This window comes from Cetorhinus maximus, chromosome 21, assembly GCF_964194155.1.
Source record: "Cetorhinus maximus chromosome 21, sCetMax3.hap1.1, whole genome shotgun sequence".
Lineage (NCBI taxonomy): Eukaryota > Metazoa > Chordata > Chondrichthyes > Lamniformes > Cetorhinidae > Cetorhinus > Cetorhinus maximus.
The window spans coordinates 61,106,606-61,133,168 of NC_135899.1; the positions used below are offsets into that span (position 1 = coordinate 61,106,606).

The 26,563-nt window shown below is 40.1% G+C and overlaps 1 protein-coding gene across 7 annotated transcripts in view; it reads right to left on the bottom strand.

Moving 5' to 3' along the window:
- zmym4.1 (zinc finger MYM-type containing 4, tandem duplicate 1) overlaps positions 1–26,563 on the bottom strand; it is a 105,121-nt gene that overhangs the window by 42,208 nt on the left and 36,350 nt on the right. For 6 of the 7 annotated variants that reach the window (XM_078566986.1, XM_078566984.1, XM_078566985.1 and 3 more), the window contains 6 exons: positions 25,462–25,540; positions 19,803–20,067; positions 10,310–10,472; positions 9,124–9,336; positions 4,473–4,626; positions 3,516–3,631 (listed from right to left, as the gene is read on the bottom strand). In XM_078566986.1, the coding sequence (XP_078423112.1) occupies positions 3,516–3,631; positions 4,473–4,626; positions 9,124–9,336; positions 10,310–10,472; positions 19,803–20,067; positions 25,462–25,540 (990 nt within the window). The remainder of the gene's footprint in view (positions 1–3,515; positions 3,632–4,472; positions 4,627–9,123; positions 9,337–10,309; positions 10,473–19,802; positions 20,068–25,461; positions 25,541–26,563) is intronic. The other variant, XM_078566983.1, reaches the window with a different exon arrangement.

Here is a 26,563-nt window from a genome sequence, read left to right on the forward strand (position 1 = left end):
TCTGTCTGTTCCCCACTGCAACTATCTCGAGGGTAGCTGGGGGGTGGGTGAGGTTCAGAGTCAGGAAGGATCTGACAGGAGGGCCTTTCTCACCAGCAGCCAGGCTATGCCTTGCTGCTCGTTTGCAAGTTCTGGCGAAGTGCCATTCAGCCAAATGACTTCAACAGCCTGCTCAGGGAGCCATTCGACAGGATCCACCATCTGCAGACCAGTGCCTGATGGACTTGTGGTCAAAAATATTTTTCTGCATGTTCTCCATAGGGAACAAGTCCAACTGACTGGAGTGTATTGCAGCATTGTGGCCAGCCTTTGAGTTTATAATACCACAGTGCTGTTGCTGGGTGCAACAATACGCAATGGGGGCAGGGGAGGAGACAATAGAAGACTTTAAATACTGTGATATACTTCTCATGTGATACTCCTAATTCATCATGTCCAATTTCTCCCTACCAACACTAACAAACCTGCAAGTGCTAGCACTTAACCCTGGTGCTCTGCAATTCACGCTCTGCAGATTACGCAGCGTGAAACCTTCATTCTCTTAGCTGAAATCTCAGTGATAGTACTGAATAACACCTCTTACCATACTGTACCTAAGCTCCTAATTTTCTCGACACATTCAAAATTACATTCTAGGACATCAAGTGTAGTATGCACTTCATTAAAAGAGGAAGAATAGGTTACATAGAAGGTAAAGTGCATTATAGCACATGCACATCAATAGAGACTGGGAAAGGTTGAAACTATAGCATAGAAACATAAAGGCAGGAATAGACAATTCAGCTCTTCAAGCCTGTCCCAGCATTCAATGACATTGCAGCTGATCTGTATCTTGACTCCACCAACCTGTCTTGGCTCTATATCCTTTCTTACCCTTGGCTAGCAAGAAATCAAATCAATCTCAGATTCAAAATTAAATAAACTGGTATTCACTGCTTTTTGTGGAACAGAGGTCCGCACCTGGTTCTGATTTTAATGTTATGTGCACTACACTCACTATAAGTGGAAATTGTTTCTCTCTATCGACCACATCAATTATTTTTAAAATCCAAAAAACCCCACAAAACCACGTCATCCTTAACATTCCATATTCCAGGAATATAAGCATAATTTACATACCCTCTCAATCTCTCTCCTCATAATCTAACCCTTGTAGCCCTCAATCTTCTAAGGAATCTGCACTGCACTTCTTCCCGGTGCTCAGAACTTGTATAGCATTCCAGGCGTGGTCTAACCAGGGCTTTGTACAGCTGCTAAAGCACCTACATCGAAACTGCTGCACCACTGTTGCATATCTGATATAGCTGACTTAAAAAAATTTTCTTTTTCCTTTTTTGATAATCCATCACTGTTCACACTCCCTTTTTTGGCTGTACACAACATACATTTGTGTAAATGCATTTTTTTGAAGAAATTTGCTTGGTTTGTGTATATTTTAACTTTTTGCCATTTCACATCCCACTGTGATGAGGTTGAGATAAAACTGTGTGTTGCTAGAAGTCCAAAATATCAATTGTAAACCACCACCTTGAGCCAAGCAGTGTAACTCTTTCGAGTTATCAACAGTCACAGATTGTAACTCTTTCGAGTACATTCACAGTTCTTGGTTTCCGGGAGTGGGACATGAACCCACAACCTTCTGATTCAAAGGCGAGGGTGCTATGAACTGAGCCACAGCTGACACCTCAAGCCAAGCAGTGTAGCTGCACCACTGACATCTACCTCACAATGTGAAAAATTGCTCAAGTATGTCCTGACAACAAAAAGCAAGACAAATCCATTCTAGCTAATTACCACCCTAGTCAGTCATGCAAAGTGATGGAAGGTGTCATCAACAGTATTATCCAACAGCACTTAACTCACCAATAATCTGCTAAATGATTCTCAGTTTGGGTTCCACAAGGACAACTTGGCTCTAGATCTCAGTGTAGCCTTGGTCCAAACATAGCCAAAAGAGTTGAATACCAGATGTCAGACAGCCTCAAGGCAGCATTTGACTATGCATGGCATCAAGCAGTCCTATCACAATTCAAGTCAGTGGGTATCAGAGGGAAAACATCCTACTGCCAAGAGTCAAACCTAACAGAAAGGAAAATGGTTGTGCTTGTTGGATGCCAATCATCTCAGTCCCAAGATATCACTAAGAATTCTTCAAGGCAGTGCCCTATGCCTAACCATCTTCAGCTGCTTCATCAATTAGTTTCCCTGCATCATAAGGTCATACGTATGACGTTTGCTGATAACTGTGTTCAATTCCATTCTCAATTCGTCAGATAATGAAGCAGTCAGTGCCTGCATGCAGCTAGACATGGATAAGATCCAGGCTCCTTGGGCTGATAAGTGCAAGCAGCATTCATGCCACACAAATGCCAGACAATGACCAGCTCCAACGGGAAAGTGACTAACCACCTTCCCCTGACATTCAATGGTATTACCATCGCTGAATCCCCCACTATCAATACTCTAGGGGTAACCATTGACCAGAAGCTTAACCAGATGATCCAAAGAAATACTGTGCCTGCAAAACAAGATTAGAGGCTGTGAGTAACTCATCTTCCAACTCCCCAAAGCCTGTCCACCATTTACATGGCACAGCCCAGGAGTGTGATAGAATACTTGCTTGCCTGGATGAGTACAGCTCCAACAACGTGCAAGAAGCTGGAACCATCAAGGACAGAGCAGCCTGTTTGAATTCCATGCCTCCACAACTTTAAACATTCACTCCCCTCCACCACCTGCACACCTTAGCCGGGCAGTGCATGCCATCTTCAAGATGAACTGCAGCAATTCGTCAAGGCTTCTTCTACAGCACCTTCCAAACCAGCGACTTATGCCACCTAGAAGGACAACGGCATCAGACACATGGGTGCACCACCAGCTGCAAGTTCCTCTTTAAGGCATACACCATCTTGAACTTGGAAATAAATCACCATTCCTTCATTATTGCTAAGTCAAAATCTCGGAACTCCCTACCTAACTGCAATATCGGAGTACCTATATCATAATGACTGTAGCAGTTCAAAAAGATGGATCACTACCACCTTCATAAGGGTAAATAAGGCAGCACAATAAATGCTGGGCTTACCAGCAATGCTCACATCCCATGAATGATTAAAAATGAAGAATGGATATAAAGCAGGCATTAGTGAAGAGACTGCACACATTTTTCACTTGTAAATAGAAAGTCTTTGAAAGAGGCTGGTAATTAATCTGTTACTAAAGCCTCTTGAATATTTGGCCATCAAAAGTTAATGCAATACTGATAGGATTCTTTGAGTAAATCTTGCCAGCAAAAATTGTGAATAGGATCAAAAGCATGTGGAAGAAATGCCCAATTTTACTAAGTCATGTCTTCTTCCTCAACATTAAATGCAAATGTGTAGAACCCATTGGATGCCCCCAAAACGTGCACCATATTAACATCCGAGCCAACAAACACAAAACTCTTAAGTTATGCTGTCAAGGTGAGAGAAGTCGAGGAGCGAAAGAAAAGATAATTTTTTTGAAAATCATACCTGAAATGATGCCACACAGTTATAACTGCAGAAATTCCGAATACTACCATCTGACATAGCAAGGTGATACTGAGGTGTCATCGTCACTTTACAGTAATTGCACTGAACACTGGTACCTAATGGGATACAAATACAAAATCATGTCCAAACATGCAAAATTAGCTCTAAGCATCACCTAAAACCAGAGAAACATAATAAAATACTAACGACAGTGAGCTAATGACAGACTAAATTGTCCCAAGTCACCCTACTAAACTCAGTGATACATTTACTTCCATTTATGTGATGCAGCATTCACTATCAAGACCAACAGTCATTCATAATTGTAGGAAGCAATCAATAGCTTATAATGACATTTTTCTCAACAGAATATTTGATTACAGAAGACAGATAAGGTATTCAAATCCCATTATAACTTCGCCAATTAAGGAGGTGTTGTGTTTAAACACAAAGAGAAGTCAGATAAATAAGTTGTTTCAACATAATTAACTATAACTAGATCTCCGGTTATTCAACAAACCGTACCTCACATTCAGCATTTTCCAAGTGAAGCTGAATTAAAATGGACTCATGCAGAGAGGCCATGTATTTAGGTTTTATATGAAACATTTAAGTGCATGAAGAAAGACTTATCACCATGACTCTATTTCTAATTTTTCAGGTTCGCAATAATTTGAGCTTCTGCCCTCTAATTTTATGCAATGTGTGTCTCCGGAAAGCAACCTCGATGAAGGTCAGCTACAAAAACAAAAAAACTCACTGTTCCACAAATGCAAGGTTTTCTCCAACAAAGGAGACAATGATACAATCAGCAGACCCACACAAATGTGTATCTCACTACTTCAGACCCAAAAATTGATGGCTTCAGAATTGCAAAGTGCCTTAGAGGTGCCAAATACACCTTAAACAATTAAAACTTCCTGAAGTTTTACATAATATTTGAAGAAATTATACCACTACCTTGTGTGGTCACCACATGCACTCGAAATGCTGAAAGACAGTTAACTGAGCAAAATAGTTCAGCTTTTCCAAAAGAGTTTGTGTTTTCAATCATTTCGGCAGACGATCTCAGGCATTTACACCAAGCGCAGGGAGTAATCTTTGAATTTTTCTGTTACAAGAATAGAAAGTGTTAGGTGTAAAACAAGGATTAAGACTGTTTTATTACTTCACAGATAAGAGGCGCCATTTGAGCCATATAACTCATCCATCTATAAACACGTTAACTGAAATATACTAATAATATGGAGAGAGATGGGGTCTTGAATGGGAAGGAGGGGTGCGGTGCAGAACCAACTTCCATTATTTAGTCTCTTTTGTATATAAGACTTTTTCCAAGCAGCGTATGAGGTAGTCAATGTGCATTTCAAAATAAATGAATTAACTCTAATTGCATTTGAAGTTCTATTCTGAATTCAATTTTTATTCTTTTCTGAAAGCATTTATTCATGCTGGAGATGCTGGAGTACAGTATCAAGAGTTCAGCTCACCCAAGTGGCAATTCTTTCTGCATGAGGCTAAACAGTGCAAGCAATTTGATGACATCAGGCTTCACAGTCAAGTCTAATCCTGTCCTTTTCTGGTCCACTTACATATGCTTTAAGTCAATCAGAGATTTTGGATGAATTTTTCCCTCTCTACTCCAGCATCGTTGTGGTCAAGTGTGACCTAACAAAGACTGGATTCAGAACTAGGACACTGCTGGTCTGTATGGTTCAGTTCCAGACTAGGTACTGTGCCCAACTGAGCTAATGGGAAAGCCTCACATTCTGAAGGATGAGGATTCTAATATTCATTATTTGAGAGGGGGCCTGATATCTATTAACACATCTCATATGGTTATCCATATAATATCTGCACTCCAGACTGGTGCCAATATTGTGCACATGCAGACACACCGCAAGTTCTAACTGTGTGGCAGTTCAGGGAGATGGAGAAACAAACAGTTATACTGGCTATTCAAATCATTTGGGAAAAAAATGACCCAAGCATTCTACACATGCAAGACAGATTACAAGGCCCATTTTTTATTGCAACTGTGCTGGCATGTTAAAGTCTCAAGTTTATTTCACAGAGATTCTCCACACAAAAACCTCTAATCACACAATAAACAAAATACAATTCCTCTCAGCAATAATTACAGCAAACATATTGTGCTGATATGAAATTTCTTTGTGCACTATTATGACATATCTATAACCTGCTTACTTTAAACTCTTCAATAAATCAGCTGGAATAGCACCAAGGAATTCCATACAAGCATTGTAAGATACTAACAATAAATATCAGTCATTTCCCCAAAGGTTATTTTGTGTTTTTTTTAAGGTTTATAAGGTCATTGCAGTTAGTGTGTCTGGAAAAAGCATAGGATCAACACAGAGATAGGGAGGGGTAAGAATTATTCTTGCCGTGGCATCACTGTCCAACATTAAACTCATTAAGTGTCAGCTTAGCTGAATGGTTGCAGTCTCACCTACAATTCAGAAGATCATGGTTCAAGCTAACTACATATTTGTACACAATCGGTGCAGTGCTGAGGGAGTACTGCATTGTGGGATGTGCTGGAGGTTAGACATCACACCCGAGTTTACAAGTACATGTAGAAATCAAAAAGTACATTTCACAGAGAGGTATTATTCAAAATGTCTCGCCAATATTTAGCCCTCAACCAAAACCACTAACAGATTAATCGATCATTTATCTAATTTTGTGTTTGTGGAATCCTGTTGCCTGCAAAATGGCTACAGCATCTGTCTACATGACAACAGTAACTACACCCCAGTTGGACCATAAGACGTAGGAGCAGAAGTAGGCCATTTGGCCCATTGAGTCTGCTCCGCCATTCAATGAGATCATGGCTGATCTGATAATCCTGAACTCCACTTTCCTGCCTTTTCCCCATAACCTTGATTCCCTTACTGATGAGAAATCTGTCTATCTCAGCCTTTAATATACTTAATGACCCAGCCTCTATAGCCCTCTACAATAAAGAATTACACAGGTTCACCACCCTCAAAAGAAATTCCTCCTCACCTCTGTCTTAAATGGGCAACCCCTTACTCTGAGATTATGCCCTCTGGTCCTAGACTCTCCCACAAGGGGAAACAACCTCTGTGTCTACCCTGTCAAGCCCCCTAAGAATCTTATATGTTTCTTATTTGTTTCATTCTTCAAAACTTCAATGGGTTCAAGCCGAACCTACTCAATCTCTCCTCATAAGATCATCCCTCCATACCAGGGGTCAACCTTGTGAACCTTCTCTGGGCTGCTTCCAATGCCAGTACATCTTTCCTTAGATAAGGGGACCAAAACTGTTCACAGTATTCTAGGTGTGGTCTAATTAGTGCCTTGTATAGTTTTAAGCAAGACTTCCCTATTTTCATACTCTATTCCCTTTGAAATAAAGGCCAACATTCCATTTGCCTTCCCTATTTCCTGAACTTGTATGTTAGCTTTTTTGGGGTTCAAGCATGAGGACTCCCTGATCTCTGTGCTGCAGCTGTCTGCAGTCTTTCTCCATTTAAATAATATTCAGCTCCTCTATTCTTCCTGCCAAAGTGCATAACCTCACATTTTCCCACAATATATTCCATCTGCCAAGTTTCTGCCCACTCACTTAACCTGTCTATATCCCTCTGTAGACTCCATGTGTCATCCTCACCACTTGCCTTCCTACCTATTTTTGTCATTCGCGAACTTGACAACAGTACATTCACTTTCCTCATCTTAGTCATTCATATATATTGTAAAAAAAAAAATGTGGCCCTAGCACCGATCCCTGTGGCACTCCACTAGTTACAGATTGCCATCCTGAAAATGCCCCCCTTATCCCAACTCTCCGTCTTCTGTTAGTGAGTCAATCCTCTATCCATGCTAATATACTATCCACAACACCATGGGCTCTTATCATATTAAGTAGCCTTATGTGTGGTAGCTTATAGAACACCTTTTGGAAATCCAAACATATTACATCTACTGGTTCCCCTTTATCGATCCTGCTTGTTACCTCCTCAAAGAATCCTAATAAATGTGTCAGGCATGATTTCCCCTTCATGAAGCCATGCTGACTCTGCTTGATTATATTATGCATTTCTAAACGCTCTGCTATTACATCCTTTATAATGGACTTTAACATTTTCCTAATGATGGATGTTAAGCTAACTGGCCTATAGTTACCTGTTTTTGTCTCCCTTTTTGAATAAGGGCATTACATTGGTAGTTTTCCAATCTTCTGGGACTGCTCCAGAATTGAAGGTTTCTTGGACGATTACTGCCAGTGCATCCACTATTTGTGTAGCTACTTCCTTCAATATCCTAGGATACAATCCATCAGGTTCAGGGTACTTATCGGCTTTTAGCCCCATTAGCTTCCCTAGTACTTTTTCTCTGGTGATAGTTATTGTATTTATTTCTTCCAACTGCCTTTTTCCCCTTGATTATTTAGCATGTTTGGAATGCTATTAGTGTCTTCTACCGTGAAGGCTGATGCAAAGTATTTATTCAACTCCTCTGTCATTTCCTGGTTCCCTACTATTATTTCCCCAGCCTCATTCTCTAAGGCGCTTATGTTCACTTTGGCCTCTCTCTTCCTTATTGTATATTTAAAGAAGCTCTCACTGTCCGCTTTTATATTACTTGCTAGTTTACCCTCAAAGTTTATTTTCTCCCTCTATTTTTTTTTGGTCATCTTTTGTTGGTTTTTAAAACTTTCTCAATCCTCTGGCATACCACTAATCTTTTCCACATTGTATGTTTTTTCTTTCAATTTGATATTATCCTTTACTTCCTTGGTTAACCATGGTTGGTTCCTAGAATCCTTCTTCCTCTCTGGGATATATCTTTGTTGTGAGTCTGAACTACTTTCTTAAACATTTGATTAGGTAATTAATTAGGTATGAGACACTTTTGAATGTCACGAGGACATGACAGGTGCTATGTAGAACAAGTTCACATGCATACTCAGAATTATGCTGATACACTTATTAGGTTTGCCCTTCAGTCATCCAGCTATCCTCAGTTCTCTTCATACAGTGTTTAACTGATCAGTTGCTGTTTGTGCGATCTTTTCTGAGTGCACTGCAGCTTTCAGTCATCACTTTAATCTCAAACATCTCTCTGGTGGCCCTGCCACTGTTAAAGCAGTGACTCGGGATCACCCTTTCACCTGCTGACACACCCTGAGGTCTTCCTTTATTGGACACTACAGTCCTGAATTAAATCTAAACAAAGAATGCCAAGTGATCATGTGGGATAGTGCAATCATGTATAACTGAGGTCTGGAAAAGGTAGGCAAGCAGTTTACTTCACTTGTTACTGGAGCCTTGGCAGCAATATTGGAGTTATATTTAGTACACTACTACGTCAGTCCAATCTATGTATCCATCTTATTAATAGGTTTACAGTAACAAAGGACAGCTTGCAAAACATTAGATAAAGCGGCATTAATTTTACGTCCCTGGAATGAAGGCAGTCATATAGTTGACAGGAACAAAGGAACATGTTTTAAAAAATTAACTTGTATGCAGGGAAAACAGACATCTGGCATCACATTAAGTAACGTGCAATTCAGCTTTTCATTTGTGTCCTGCTGGTTTAAAAGGCAACAAACCTGTTTGAATGAAGACAAACAAGCAGAACCACAGAACTTCTTACACTGTCCTTCAGTCTGAAGCATGTGACACTGTGCAGACCCACTGTAACAATAAGCTCCGCAGTTATCACAGCAATTCATAGTGAGATTGTTGGCCATTCGAAACTTGGAGAAACATATATCACTGCAAAGTTGGTGTACAACATTCTGGTAGTTCACTTCATGGCGCACCTGAAATAAAGAATAAAATCTTATGATGTGCGATATGATAGTTAAAAATATATTGGTGAACATGACATTGCAATGAGCTGTGGCACTGAAATGCTCACCTACAACGTTTTGTACATGTTTAACTCCCCAAACAGAGCTCAATTTCCTCCAGTGCCATCACATGCCAGAAGTCAGGCACAGCTCCACAGGAAAATAGATTGTGTTTATATATAAATTAAGGGAAAACCAACTCAAGACCGCTCTCATATATTTATTGCCTTACAGCGGATTAACAGAGCAGTAATGGTTACCTGTAATAGTCCTCTCGGCTGGGCCTTTTTTTTGCTGAAATACAGTGAGTGCATTTTGCATACGCTAAATGGATAATCATCACAGCTACAAACATAATCAAATTAACTTGTAACTGCTAAGCTTTTTTCATATTACTTATCCCCAACTCTGCTATGATGACTGTACTACACGAGGTACAGATGATTCAGAACCAACACCATCAATGGGTTAACCAGGTAACTTATGGCAAGGTTGCAAGCGATGCATGAGAAGCATCCTGTGAGACAGAACTTGTCCAATGATTCTTCATTATTGAATCCATGTTTACCATATTTAGGGTAAGTAAGCAAGAATAAACCACTAAAAAGTGACATTTACATTGAATTTGAAACTAGATTGCAACATGATCCTGGTAATAGCGGTTCCATTATGTTGCTTCCCAATTGTAACCTCATTTCTAAAAGCCATGACTATTTCTTTGAGATGTCCTCACAGGTGGTAGAACGATTTTTCCAAATTAATCATTTACTGAGTTATTCACTATTTTTGCAACAGAAAATTTCCTGTACAATTCAAAGCATACAGAAACTGGAAAATAATTCAGTTTCATTTTGAATTCTTGATCACCGAATGAAATATTATGGAGAACACTGAATAGGAGTGGATTATAAATAAAGAGATAGATATGAATAGATAAACTTACAACAGAGACTTTCTGACAAATGCTGCACTTGGTGGTAATATTATTAGTTGTTGAAGCAGACTTTCTTTTCATCTCAAATAAGCAGTTATGGTTACAGAATTCCTTGTATGGACCCCTACCATCAATTTGACCCATTACTAGGTCCTTTAGGTTCATGATTTCTCTGGAAAAAAAAAGTTGAATGACATTTTAAAGAAAATTTCAGCAACTTCCTCCAATTTAAAAACACACGTTAACTCAAACCAAAGATGTTGCTTTTTCCAAACTAATTAAAACAAAATTTCACAGTGGAGTTCTTGTCCAACATGCTAGCCTCAGAACTATTTCTTCTACCACATTATGTGCTACAATGAGCAACAGTTTCAAAACCATGCCAGAAAGATCAAAGTGAAACAAAATATAAATACTGCCTCGTCCAAATATAGATGAAATAGTCCATACACTGTGTATATTAAATAATACTGGGTGTGATATTCTAGGTATCTGATTTAAAGGTCAGGTAGAACTTCCATTTGTTGGTTTATTTTTCCTTATTTCTCCAATTTTCCCTCTCTGGTACATCAGTTTTCTCCTCCTTTGGCTGGAAGGAGGGAAGTGTCCATTGTTGCTGCCAAAGTGAGGTAAACAGCTCCATTTAATGTTGTGCGTTAAGAATTCTCTCACAATAACAGCAAACAAGCTTGATTGCAAAGTCAAGGGTGGAATTCAAAGGCACACCATCTTGGGTAGGAATCTAATTTGCTACTGCTGAAGGACTATGCCAACTGAGAGCTTACTACTGATCTGTACATTTTGGCCTATGAAACACTTTGAACTACACTGGATTGAAGTATTGTTACAATCACTGTAGAAACTGGTAAACCTTGGGAAAGGGATCCCCATCATGCCAATGGAAAGAAAACTGCCAGACATGATTTCACTTTGTAGAACGATTATAACATAACTATAATCAACATAATTCAAACATTAATTAACAGGTGAAGGGTATTTCAAATAAAAAGAAAATTTCGCTTTAAATAATTGGCACAACAGAGGTATGCCTCACATTGTTACAAGCACTCGCATTACTTCCTGCACAAATGTGGGGCCTTATGTGATCTCTCAGTCTTTTCAACTTAGCTTGCGTTCTGTCATATTTCTCACTTCCCATCCAATAATTTCGGCTTGAACTGCATTCACTGGCAGCTGTTTTCCATCCGAGGTCCCCTGACATGGTTACCATTGACAAGGTGCATGTCTATAAACTCTCACTCAGGTCACGACAATGCTGATGACACAGAATCCCCAGGGACCACCTTCACCAACCCCTTTAAACAGACTGGTGGGCTCTGGCACCACTTCAACAGCTGCAATGGGTATTGTCCAATCCACAATCCCTCACTTGTCCTGTCTTCAGTGCTCTGTCCTTTTCAACTGTGTAATACCAGGATTTGTTCGAAGACTGCCAAACAGAAAACTGTCCTATCTGGAAAGCGCCTTGCTTGTTTTCTCATTTCACAATTTCTCAGTCTTCCGAACTGCCAAACAAAAAGACTGACTCTACCCCACTGTGATTAGCTTTCCATTTACCCTTTACCTCTTAGCTATTCATGGGTAATTCTTGGGAACTAATAATGTCATAGTCAGGAAACCAATTAACCCTGTTTCAAAATACTCCCCAGAATAATTTGTTCTTAAAGCAATCCCGCACAAAAGAAATTACAGGCTGCTCCCAGCAGATGCACCACCACAGTATTACTTGGCAATTTAGTTCCAAAAGGGTTTGACACATTGTCACATGGGATTGGGGAGGGCTTACTGGTGAGGACTTTCATGACAATATTTCAAAGAACCATGAGTACCACTAATTTGTACATTCTGATTCTGTGGCTATCAGGAATTTTTTTAAAAAATTTGATTCTAAAATCCATGGGATAACCTAGCACAGAAATATAATCTGACCTTACAAAATTATTTTAATTAATTAATTAACAAACACCGGGAAGATCAGCATCACTGTGAAAATGCCAGAAGGAGTGTGAAGCAGAGCGACATCATTGTGAAGAGACCGGGAGGAGTGCGAAGCAGGTCAGCATAACTCTGGAGAGACCAAGAAGACTGTGAAGCAGGTCAGCAGCCCTGCGAAGAGACCTGGAGGTGTTTGAGGCAGGTTATCATTGAAGTGGGAAAGAGAAGGAAAGAGAAAAAAAACTGTGACATCACAGGAAAGCCACGCATTGATTGTCTGGTGAGTAAAGCTGCTGCTTTTCCTTTCTCCAAAGTTAGAGTTGTACGGCAGGAAACAGCGAGCAGAGCGAGGTTCTCTGCCACCACCAGCAGCAGGTCTGTGGGCTCAGAGCCCACGCTCGTAAAGAAAAATTGAGGTGTGACGTCACAGGGAAGCAAGTTAGTGATTGACTGGTGAATAACTCCTATTTCTCTTACCTAAACAAGGCAGCCAAGGGGGTAGTCGGGGGGTGGGGGTGGTAGTCGGGTTTTGGGAGGATAGGCAAGGGGTGGTCAGGTGGGTAGTTGTGGGGGGGGAGGGGGGGGAAAGAGGTGTTGGGGTTATAGAAGGTGGTCGGGGACGGGTCGTCAGTACTATAGTTACCCAGGATTTAGAAGTGGTTTTAATTTTTCTAACTTTCCCTATTCTATTCTATTAACTATTCTGCTAAGACAGTTGGAACGATCTGTAATCTTCAATTTAAATTGGGGTTTTGGATGATTCCCAGTGCAGGGTAAAGGGTAACTTCCCATCGGAAGTTTGAACTTCCGGGCAAGTGCCGGGCGGTCCCCCAGTGCATCTTTTGGGGTATCTCCAGGGTACAACTCCTCCACCCTCAGCACCTACCTTTGAGGGATAGTTCAGGCAGAGTCAAGATATATTCCCTCAAAAGTCAAAGGTAGGGTGAACAAAGAGCTCCCCGTTTAACAAGAGAGATAGAGATTAAAAGTAAGAAGAAAAAGTATGCTTATGACAGGTATCAGGTGGATAGTACAATGAAGAATCAGGCTGAGTACAGAAGGTTCATAGGGAAAGTGAAAAATCAAAGAAGAGAAACAAAGAGTGATTATGAAAAGAGACTGGCAGCTAACATAAAAGGGAATGCCAAAGTCAAGTAAAAGGGTGTTGAGAGGAGGAGCAGGCCAATTAGGGACCAAAAAGAGGTTTACACATGGAAGCAAGAGGCATAGCTGAGGTATTAAATGAATACTTTGCTTCTATCTTTACCAAGGAAGATGATGCTACCCAGGTAATGGAGAAAGAGGAGATAATTAATACACTGGAAGGGTTAAAATTGATGAGAAGTTAATAGGTTGTCTATACTTAAAAGTTGATACCGCACTGTCAAGAAGATATAATTCTCGATGTTATTGAAATTTATTGTAAAGTAGAGTAATAGTAGAATGTGTCTATGTATGAATGAGAGATTTAATTAAATTACAGGCAGCTAGTCTGGGAGCTTTGATCTAAGAAGAGGGGGCAAGTTTGAAATGTTAATTAGATAAGCATGGGGAGGTTTAGAAATATAGGTATCAAGGGAACATTTGCATTTTGAAATAAGCCAGGCTAGATTGTTTTCAAAGGAGGGGGTGAAATGTCTCACCTCGCCAGGTGAAGTTTAGAAACAGTGTGTTTATATTTCCTAAAGATTACTGGTAAAACTTAGTGCTGAGGGGGTTTTATTATTAGGGAGATGAAGTTCAAAGACATAGTGAAACAATGGGCACTTGCATTCAAAGAAAAAGATATGTATAAAGAAGAGAAGACTATTTTGTAAGGGAAGGCATTTTTAAGATCTTACAAGTGTGTGAAAGCCTTCAGCATCTATGCCTCAAGCTGCTGTCTTCAAAGACTGAAGTTAAGAAAACTCTCTTGGAAGTCAACTTGTTCAGGGTGTCATGTTTCTTTTCCTGGGTCTTTTAAAATCTGTGTGTCTTACTGTTGCCTTAACGAAAGCGTAACTGGGAGTTAGATTAAGATGGGGATTTAGAAGTTAACATAGTAGTAATTTGCAGATCTATGTATGTATTTAAAATCATTTCTCTAATTAATAAATGTTCAATCTAATTTTATGAAAACTTATAAGACTTGGTGGTGTTATAACTATTGAATTCAAGGCACGCAGCTCAGAATTTATACAAATTGAAAATTAGTTGTGACAGTGGTTTCAAGTTTCCCTCTGAGATTTGAACGGCTCGGCATTTACCATCTGCTGTGTCATAACAGGCACCAGGGCCTGACGAGATGCATCAAGGATACTGAAGGAAGTGAACGTGGAAATTGTAGAGACACTGGCCATAATTCTCCAGTCTTCTTTATTCCCAGGGGTGGTTCTAGAAGATTGGAACACTGCAAGTGTTTCACCCTTGTTCAAAAAAGGGTGTAAAGTTAAGTCCAGCAACGACAGGCCAGTCAGTTTAACTTGGGTGTCGGGGAAACTTCTGGAAACAATAATACGGGACAAAATTAACAGTCACATGGGCAAATGGATTAATTAAAGAAAATGGATTTGTTGAGGGGAAATCATGTCTAACTCACTTTGAGTTTTTTTTTAAAGAGGTAACAGAAGGATTGGTGAGGACAATGCTGTTCATGTTATGTACATGGACTTCCAAAAGGTATTTGACTGTGCCACATAACACTTGTGAACAAAGTTACAGCTCACAGAATAAAAGGGAAAGGAACAACTGAATATGAAACTTACTGAGTGATGTGATGGGGGAAGGGGTTTGTAGTGGAGTTCCCCAGGGGTCAGTGTTGGGGCCCTTGCTTTTCCTGATATATATTAATGACTAGACCTTGGAGTACGGGGTACAATTTCAAAATTTGCAGATGATACCAAACTTGAGGGGGATAGCGTAGAGCTTCAAAAGTACATAGACAAGTTGGTGGAATGGGTGGACAGGTAGCCCACGAGCATAACGCGTAGGAATATGAATTGATTCATTTTGGTAGGAAGGACATGGAGAGACAATATAAAATAAAGTATACAACTCTAAAGAGGCTGCAGGAGCTGAGGGAACTGGCTGGGTATGTGCATAAGTCATTGAAGGTGGTAGGACAGGTTGAGAGAGCAGTTAACAAAGCATACAGTATCCTAGGTTTTATTAATAGGGCATAGAGTACAAGAGCAAGGAGGTTATGTTAAGCTTGTATAAGCTACTAGTTCGGCCTCAGCTGGAGTACTGCGTCCAGTTCTGGAAAGATGTGAAGGCATTGGACAGAGTGCAGAAAAGATTCATGAGGATGGTTCCAGGGATGAGGAGCTTCAATTATTAAGATAGACTGGAGAAGTTGGGACTATTTTCCTTGAAGAGCCGACTGATAAGTGGTTTGATGGAGGTATTCAAAACCACATGGGGTCTGGAGAGAGTAGATAGGGAGAAACCGTTCCCACTTGTAAAAGGATCAAGAACGAGAGGGCACAGATTTAAACTAATTGCCAAAAGAAGTAAAAGCAGCATGAGGGAAAACTTTTGCACGCAGCGGGGTCTGAGTGTGGTGGAGGCAGGTTCAATCGAAGCACACAAGAGGGAATTAGACCGCTATCCAAAAAGGAAGAATGTGCAGGGTTACGGGCAGAGTGTGGGGGAATGGCACTAGGCGAATTGCTCATTCGAAGACTTAGTGCAGGCACAACAGCACTCCTGACCTATAACAATTCTGTGATTCTGTGAATTTAGTTCTCTAGATTCCAGAAAAGAGAGTTGGCATGCAGTACAGACTCACCAGAATTTTTTTTATTCATTCATGGGGCGTGGCTAGCCAGCATTTGTTGCTCATCCCTAATTACCCTCAAGGTGGTGGTGGTGAGTTGCCTTCTTAACCACTGCAATACACGTGGTGTAGGTTCAACTACAATGCTGTTAGGGACGGAGTTCCAGGATTTTGACCCAGCAACAGTGAAGGAACAGCTATATATTTCCAAGTCAGAATGGTGAGTGGCTTACAGGGGAACTTCCAGGTGGTAGTGTTCCCATCTGTCTGCTGCCCTTGTCCTTCTAGATGGTAGTGGTCATAGGTTTGGAAGGTGCTGCCTAAGGAGGCTGCAGAGCCACTGTGGTGGGGGGGTGTGAATGTTTGTGGATGGGGTGCCAAGCAAGCAGGCTGCTTTGTCCTGGATGGCGTCAAGCTTCTTGTTGTTGGGCCTGCACTCACCCAGGCAAGCGGAGAGTATTCCATCTCACTCCTGGCCTGTGTCTTGTAGGTGGTGGACAGACTTTGGGGAGTCAGGAGGTAAGTTACTCGCCACAGGGTTCCTAGCCTCTTATCTGCTCTTGTAGCCACAGTATTTATATGGCTAGTCCAGTTTAGTTTCTAGTCAATGGTAACCCCAGGATGTTGATAAGTAGGAGGGTTCAGTGATGGTAATGTCATGGAATGTAAAGGGGCAATGGTTAGATTCTCTCTTGTTGGAGATGGTAACTGCCTGACACTTATGTGGTGCGATTGTTACTTGCCACTTGTCAGCCCAAACCTGGATATTGTCCAGGTCTTCCTGCATTTGGACATGGACTACTTCAATATCTGAGTCGTCGCAAATGGTGCAGAATGATACCAGGTCTGCAAGATTAAAATTATGAGGACTTGTACACACCTGGCTTTGTACACTTTTCAGTTGAGCAGGTTGAGTCGTAATCTAATCGAAGTGGTTAATATGACTCCATAGGGTAAATACTGAGAAACGATTTCTTCTAGTGGCGAATCCAGAACAAGAGGGCATGATCTTAAATCAGAGCTAGGACAGTTAGGAGTGAAATCAGGGAGCACTTTGTATACACACACACATACAAAGGGTAGTGGAAATCTGGAACTGTCCCCCAAAAGGCTATGGATGTAGGTCCATTGAAATTTTGAAGACTGGGAGTGAAAGAAAACCGTCTGGGCAATCACATCTGCAACAAAAGCATTTTTTAAAATCTGGAAATTATTCCCTGATGTTCTTTGTTTAATATCCCAGTTACCTTCAAGGCCGTTATTTTAAAAAATTATACTGCTACATATCACAGCAATGCAGAAGCAAAATAGTCTTTTTCATCTAAGCTTGAGTACACAAAAACAAAAGGATCCTCGCTGCCATGCTCCTCCCACCTATATAAAGTTATAAACTTTCCAGTCTCCCTTTCCTGATGAAGGCACATTTCTGCAAAAGTGATGACAGAAGCCTTACAAAAACTATGTAATTGGAATGACAGGAAAAGGCATTTTCTCCATAGAACGAGCTTTGAATATCTTCAATCTGCAAGGCATCATCATCATCAAACAAAGGCAAGGCATTTCCCTGTCAGGCTAGTATAAGTGATCTAATGATCTTTCTCTTAATGGGCATTTACCCTTTATCTCCAGGATGACAGATGGGGATATCAGCCTTGAACAAAGATATCTCAGAAAGAGGATGAGAGAGAGACACATATTTAATTGGATAAACAAAACCCAGAATAGTTCTAATGTGCCATGGATGTAGGACTTTTGACTGTAACTTTAGGACAGGTTCCAGGAAGTACTTCTTCACACAAAAGGTAACCAAGCAGTCAGAAGGAAGGGTGATCAACAGCTACAACGAATTTACAAGAAGGATGGTTGAGTCGAGGACACTGGATTCACGCAGGGAGCAAGCAATGAGAACATAATACATCAATGCAAAGGACCGATCAAATGAGCTAAAGACCATTTGGTCTTGTGAATGATACTGGGGTTTACATTTACATTCTTTTTCCACCCAAGTGTCATTTTACAGCATGCACTCAAACGAAATGGAACCGCTCTGAAATCAGAGAAACAACAAACCTTCTCCCTGGTCAAAGAAAGATTTGCATTTATGTAGTGCCTCTGATTATCTCAGGACATCCTAAGTAGCTTTACAGCCAATTAAATACTTCTGAAGCTTAGTGACTGTTATAAAGTAGGAAACAGAACAACCAATTTGCACACAGCAAGCTCCCATAAACAGCAATGAGATAAATCCTGCTTTAGTGATGTTACTTAAGGGGTAAATACTGGATAAGACAGAGGGAAGAACTCCGCTGTTCTTCAAAATAATGCCATGGGATCTTTTACATCCACCTGAGATTGCTGGTGAAGCCTTGGTTTAATGTCTAATCCAAGTGATGGCATCTCCAAAGTGCAGCATCTCTTAGTGTGACATTGGAGTGTTAGACTCGATTTTCTGCTCCAGTCTCTGACTCCTAAATACAAGTGCGACCAATGAAGCCATGGCTAACAATCTTTCTGCTACTGTCTGATTGATTCTATCATGAAAACAACCAAACAACTGTTCAAACAAGAGCCTACACTGAATGAAACAGAAAACTTAAAGATGAGCTTATAATGCAGACACATGAATTTAATTACACTAATTATTCATTGACCATAAAAACAAAAAACAATATGGGTTCGAGTCAAATTATACCTTTCCTTCCACTGGAATATTTCCAGTTTTCATTTTGGGCTCAAGGGCACATGAACCACATATAAACAAAGGGTAATATTTTGCATTAAAACATGTCATTTTTCTTCTTACAACTCAGCAAAGCTCACTTCTCGTGAATAAATAATAAAAATGAAGCCTTTCCCTATTTTCTCTGAATGTCAATGAAACTTCTCGATCAGCCAGCCACAAACAGGTTAATATTCATTGTGGCTTATGGCAAGACACTCTCAAGATTGGTAAGCAAGTAACCAGAAAAAAATGTTAACTTGAAGCACCTTTGAGATGTCCTCTCTTATTATTTTGACTGATTGACTGGTCAACCAATGAGGAATCAGACGGTCAACAGTTGATAACAATTCAACTCTATTTCTGTTGATCTGCCACAAGTGGCTCTTGGATGGTGAAAATACCGAAATATTGAATAACTGAACTGAGTACAAGTGGTGAACTACAAATGCACATTATGTAAATGTGGCAGTGCTAAAGACAACCTTAGAATGCAAGTGAAGAACAATAAAGTCTTTGCTCGTAAACAATTTTTAACTGTAAAAATGCCTAAGAAATTAACATACTTCCTCTTTAAAAGTTAAAGAGTAACTTGTTATGGACCCAAAACTTAATGGTGTTGTGAACAGACTACTTCCAATAATTTTACACCTTGCTTATTGGTCTCATGTACAAAGTTAGTTGATTAGTGTAGCTACTTAGTTTAATATGACCTTATTTCCAAAACAAGATGACAAGTTAAAATATATAGAGGTACTTCAGTATAATTAGAAGCCAGTAATCTAATTGAGCAGCTCACATGTAATCGAACAAAGATGGGCACTTTGAATCTGCTCTGGGATGTCATCCATACAAAACAACTGTTATTTCCACTGGTTGGCTGTGTTTTACCAGATGGGATTGGTGTACCTACCAACGTCAGTACAGCTACTAACCCAAGTAGAAAGCATAGCTTCTCATTTTCCCAGGCTAACCATTGTTAGATACATAAACTGTAAGGGAATACCTCTCATGTTCACCTCAGAGTTGACAGTTAAAACAAATACTATTAAATTAAAGGTAGGTCATACTTGTTGCAGAGATAGCAGGATTTTTTCGGAGGAGGAAGAGGTCTTGGAGTAGCTGCTGAGAGTCCAGTAAGGCAGAGCGTGGAACAGAAGAGTTGGGTTGAACCTTTCCTCTGATAGGCAGTTTGTCCCTTCTTTAGAATCTTCTTACATCCTGAACAAGTGACTCGTACACTCATAGGAGTTGAAGCTGGCTGCCCACTGCCACCTGCAGGTGACTTTGTTGAGCTGAGTGTATTTGGTGTATTTTGCTGCACCAACTGTGATACTGCAATACAATATGACAAAGTCTGAAAATAAGGCAAATACGCTGGAACAAACTTAGAATTGCAATGTGCTTGTGCCTTTTTTGTGTTCCTTTCTTTTTGTAAAATATATAAATACTTCCTTTTCAACTTTTCTCCCCTTGCTCCACACATGAAGTGCAGCCTCCACTAATGTTGCTCCATGTAGGACAGTCATGTTTTTTTGCCCCTGGTAGGAGTGGTATAAACACCTGCACCTTTGTCATACATGCCAGAAAAGCATTTGCTGATCTTTGCAGCTACTGGGAAAGATATTGGGAGGGGTAGAGGAAGTGAGAGACCTTGGAGTGTATGTCCACAGGTCCCTGAAGGTGGCAGGACAGGTGGATAAGGTGGTACAGAAAGCATGTGGAATGCTTTCCTTTATTGGATGAAGTATAGAATACAAAAGCTGGGATGTAATGATGGAACTGTAAAAACGCAGGTTAGGCCACAGCTGGAATTTTGTGTACAGTTCTGGTCACATTACAGGAAGGACATAATTGCTCTGGAGAGAGTACAGAGGAAATTTACAAGGATGTTGCCAGGGCTTGAAAATTGCAGCTATGAGGAGAGATTGGATAAGCTGGGGTTGTTTTCCTTGGAACTGAGGAGGCTGAGGGGTGGCCTGATTGAGGTGTACAAGATTATGAGGGACCTAGATAGAGTAGGCAGGGATGCCCTGTTTCCCCTAGCGGAGAGGTCATTTACCAGGGGGCACAGATTTAAGGTGATTTGAGGATTAGAGGAGACATGAAGAAAAACTTCTTCACCCAGAGGGTGGTGGGTGTTTGGAATTGACTGCCTGGTTTGGTGTGGAGGCAGAAACCCTCAACTCATTTAAAAGGTACCTGGATCTACAACTAAAGTGCTGCAACCTGCAAGGCTACAGACTGGGTGCTAAAAGGTGGGATTAGAATGGGCAACTAGTTTTTTATTTTTTATTTTCAGCTGGCGCAGACACGATGGGCTGAATGGCCTCTTTGTGCTGTAACTTTTCTATGGTTCTATACTGCCACCAGCTAAATAGCTGTGAACAATAACGTCAAAATAACTGCACCAGGTCAATCGCTCTAGAGTAGAACAAGTGCTGCAGAAGCCACCTCACAAAAGCGCCATGATTCGCATCAAAATGTTGCCTTTAGTGTGTCTCTAGTTTAAAATTTCATGTTTATATACATTGTAAGGCTTTTACATAAACTAGTATTTGAAAAAAATCAGTAGGAAGCTCTAAAAGACTTCCAGAAAGCACTTATGATTCAGCAGATTTACACAGTAAATCAGCAAGGAGGGCTTGGGTTTGATGTCAGCCAGGAGCACTGGTACGAATTCTATAATTAGCCTCAGCAACCTTCAGTTCAGTAAGAAAAACACCCTATCACCATCTAGTGACCCCTGTTGGAATTGCACATCTGTATCCAACATTAATCAGTAAAAAATGGATTTGACCCAGTTTTGATGACCCCATAGCCTAAAATCCTGCTGAACCACACTGCAAAAATCTGCAGGCCAACCAATGCCTATGGAACCACGTTCTAGTTAGGAGACGGAAATCAGCAAGGAAAAAGGCTGCTAAATATTTCGAAGATATTTCTTCATAAATACAATTACCTCCATTAATGCAAATATTCATTTTAAAGGGGACATTAGTGTAGAACTAAGTATTAATGGAAAAAGTTCTTCACAGCAGCACACTCAAAACTTAGGTTTAATAACATCAATTATAAATCTCAATGTCTGCTAACACACCACATTAAGCAATTACCTCCATAGTAATGCTCTGATTTATTCACAAAGCATTTCGTTTCCAATATATTCAACAGCACCTGCAGTAAACTGATGTTATGAAATCCTTTTTGTTCTAATGTATAGGGGAGCTAAAAATAGCTATATTTCATAAAATAATTTTGAGTCAGCAGGCTAGAGCGGCCCCAACTGATTATAACATCCAAGTCGGGAGACGCATGTTTGAGTCTGCAACTCTTTATGTTGTTTCACTTAGTCAGGATAGCGATCTCTGTGTACCATCACCACCAACCCCCATACCCCAAAAAGGATAGACTTGAGTTGTTTGTATATTGTTGTGATCCCCAGCTGAGGTTACCCCTGGACAAGCCTGATCCCAAGGTGGAACCCAGCTTGATAGATCCTAATGTTTATTTGTTTGTTTAGATCCATAGAGAGGGGCTACTGAACAGAGTCACTGGAGTCAGCTGATGAACTTATAACAAAAGCATAAAACATTTATTAAACAAGATGAACTATATTACAATGCTCCTTCACCCACAACTATGTCTTTACAGATATATACAGATTTGTAAGGATAAGACAAGTTACAAAAGCTATCTTATACTCTAATGTTCACAGTAAGCACAGTCCTTGTAAACCAATTGGCAACCGGTAGTCAGACACACCACACTCTGAAATCAAGTGATAGATGCCACCCCATACAGGTGCTTTGAGTCACTCAACTCCCCCCAGACGCTTTCTCTCCGACGCTTTCCGCAAGGATTTCAAATTCTCCTCCCGATGTTCTTCTCCCCGGGTCACAACATGCATTCAAGTTGTCTTCCATACACACTCACTCACTGACTCAGCCGTCAACAGTACCACTGCTTCACATGCCCATAACGAAGAGTTGCAGGCCTTCAGTTGTCTCTTTGGACTTTCTGACCTCTTGCATGCTGTTCTCACTTTAAATCTGCTTTCTGTACCTTTGTCTCTAAATCTGAGCCTTTGCCTCTGCCCCTCACTCTTAACTTCACTTAACAGGATCCTTTCCATGTTCCTGTTCTTCCCTTTGACTAAAAGGTCTGCTTGGGACTTTCTCCTGTTCCACTCCCCTGGATTTTGGGGCCTTTTCTTTGGCTTGGGACTGGCTATTTGTCCCCTTTGCTCCAGTCTCTCCTGGCAGCTACTTTCAAAACTAACTGAACTCAAACAGCTTCCAAATCAAACTGCTGTTTCTGGTTTCTTCTGTATTGTATATGGGAGGGGCCTACCTCTCTGGACCCCCGTGGCTAGGCAACAATCCAGTTTCTCTACTCTTATTTGTTTAACTTCCCTGCAACAGTCGTAAAACTCTCATTAGAAATGCAGACATCTTTTAAAGTGAAACTAAAACTCAATTTGACCTTTTTTTAAACACAGATACAGAAATACAAATCAAACTTAAACTTTAAAGCTAAAACTCATTCATACCACCTACAAATATAAATATAACTTACTTAAACTTTCTCTATTTCCTAACAGTTTAGAAATGAAATAAAAGTACCAGGAGAACCGCGTACATGCCATCAATTGTGTACCTCTAAATGTAAAAATACCTTCCGTATTTGTGCATTTAGAATCTTGGTCAAGCATCAGGGAAATGACAACAGCAAGTGAAGCACCGACCAGAGAGCTCGAATGAGCATGGACATGAGTGAAAGGAAGTGAAATCCAATTCTACTGTCAGCCCAACTCTTAGCTAATGATTAAAAATGAGCTTCAAGCCTATCATAGCAACCAGGCAACGCATATGGAAACTTAAATGCAAAGAAATTATAAACAAAACGTTACCAATTTTTCCTTTCACAAGAGGAGCTGATTTCAGAATGTTTGTTTTATTGACCTTTTTTCTGGTTTTATAATTAAATAGCAACCTGCAAGAATATAATCTGCAGTGGAAGCGCATAAAAAATTCACTGCTGGAGTTTTATTGGGAATAACTGCTTTTGGATTCTGTTATATCCAAAGTACTGTGGATGCTGGAAATCTGAAACAGAAAATACTAGAAATACTCCGCAGATCTGGCAACATCTGTGGAGAGAGAAAGTAAGTTAATATTTCAAATCAACGACCTTTCATCAGAACTGCAAGGAATTAGAGATGTTATAGATTTTGAGTGAAAGGAGGAAGGTGGGAACAAGAACAAAAAGGGGAGGTCTGTGATAGGGTGGAAGGCAGGAGCTTTAAATGCCAAAACAGTTCATGGTGCCAGGCCAAAGGGAATGTTCATGGGAAAGAAACAAAAGATATCTCGAGAGGGGATTCGAATGGCAGAATCATGAACAGCTGCCATCTGAAAGCAAAATAAAGGAAAGGAGAGAAGCAATAGAGTAAACCAAAACCAGTAAAGAAAAAAAAAAGAAAATGGGAGCAGAGAAAAGGTTGACAAGTTAACTCAGTTTCTCTCTCCACAGAGGCTGCCAGGCCTGCTGAGTATTTCCAGCATTTTCTGTTTTTACAGCACAATCCAGTTAAAGTCATTAATTTGAGCTGTAAACTTCTCAGTCTTTCCGCTTTGATGTACTGCTCAGAACGTTAGTGCTTTTATTTTGTTTCATTCATTGCTCTTATCCCAAATTTGGCTCTGTAAATGGAGCACTGATCAGTTTTTACCAGTCCTTTTAACAGCTGTGCAGGATTATGTCAGAATGCTAAGCTAAAACAAGAACAATAAATGGTATAAACCACAAGCATTAATACATTCTTTTATAGGACTATCTTCTGAACCATGCATTTGAGAAGTTGAGCAGCTGAAGAATAGTTTACATCCAGATGTTTAAAAGGCTAGTCAATGATGAGCAACAATGTTTCAACAGTAAAGCTAACTCAAGATTAGCAACGCTACAACTGAGGCAACTTTCAATCAAATGAAATTGCTACCAAACTGACCAGTGCAACCGAACTGCATTGATCACTACAAGCAAAAGGTCACTATAAACAGTCAACAGCAAGTCCAGGCATTTTAAATGGAAGATGCTTGCAATGGTACAGAATCCTTTACGTGCCTCTCATACATTCCAGTAAAAGTACATGTCCACTAATCCTAACCTGCTTTGAATTAAGGCAGTTTAAATGAGCAATTCATCATTCACAATTTGATGCACAGAATACTGATGGCTTTAATGAAAACACAGTGATGTGACTAACCATTTGAATTTTAAATCTGGGGGCAAAGTACTATTTATGTACAGCAGCATAGCACTGGAGGAGTGCAACTGATGGATATGTGCTCCAATTCTTCAGCCTTGTGATATTTAAAAACAAACTCTCCCTTCCTACTCTTCAATCCTGGCTTAGTTCCCAAGGTTGATGTTTTATGCAGAATTTTTAAGTTTGGAATAGAACAGGAGTGCTTGGAAGACTGGCTGTTTGTGTCAAATAGTTCCTAGGAATTGCCAACAAGAGCTCCTTCTAGATTTTTCACCTCTGTTCAGATTACTGCCCTGTGCAATATAGCATCATTTAGATTAATGGTGTTGGACTGCACAATGCATTTTTAAAAATTATGTTCTGTTAACACGGAGCTTTTTTTGCCACACTTTTAAGAAATCTCCCACCAGAGAAAGTCATCGGTCTCCAATTATGCAACATTATTGTACAATGCTTACCTAGAGGACTGCCACTCACTGAGAACACTGCACTGATTCGGATATCAGATTCCTGAGACTTGGAATGATGGCCATATCCCTGAAATTAAAAAATATATACTTTTGCTTTTACACTTGCATAAACGAAAACTATCAGCCTTGCACTTTGCTGATGCTTGCACTTCTTAAATTATTGCAAAATGATGAGCATAAAATGTAATAGCTTTTTCGGAGTTACTTTCATTCACCAACGTGCTCTGCCACAAATGAGCAAAAAATATTTAAGAATTAGGTTGAGTTGACAACATTCTGGTCTCTGGATATAACCTGGGTCTTGAGTGCGTAATCTGTGCAGTACTGAGGTGTCATCCGTCAAAAAATATGTTATATTAATGGAAAGCAGAAAGCTGCGGATGCTGGAAATCCGAAACAAAAACAGTAAATGGTGGAAACACTCAGCAGGCCAGGCAGCAACTGTGGAGAGAGAAACAGGGCCAATGATGACCTTTCATCAGAGCTGAAACATTGGCTGTTTCTCTCTCCACCTGACCTGTTATAATGCCTGACCTGTTAATTGTTTCCAGCACTTTCAGTGAATGGTAAATTAATGCCCTGCCTGTGTGTTCAGGTAAATCTTGGCGATTCCAAGGGCACTATTTTAAAAAGTTTTACCCATGTCCTGGCCAATACATTTTGTCTTCCAAAGCGGATTAGCCGCTTATTTCTTCTCATTGGTGTATGTATGACCATTCGGTAAGCAAAATATCGGTCACACCTGCACTTCAAAGTACATCACTGTATGAGATGTAAATTTCAGATATTTCTGAAAGACATTATATTGTGCTAGATAAATGCATGTCTTTATTTTAATCGACGATTGTATACATGGCAGTCCTGCCATTGGAGAATCATAGCAGGGACAGAGAATGATAATGAAACACTTTTTTTAAAAAAATTGAATCACCTAGATTTCCCAGTGGATTAAAAACTCCACCTGTCACAATACCACACTATACAAACCAATCAGGTGAAGGCTTAATTAACTCGTATTTAAATGGAAAAGCAAGATTTACATTTATACAATATTTTATCACATTATACTCATTCTTTGTTTCATTTGAAG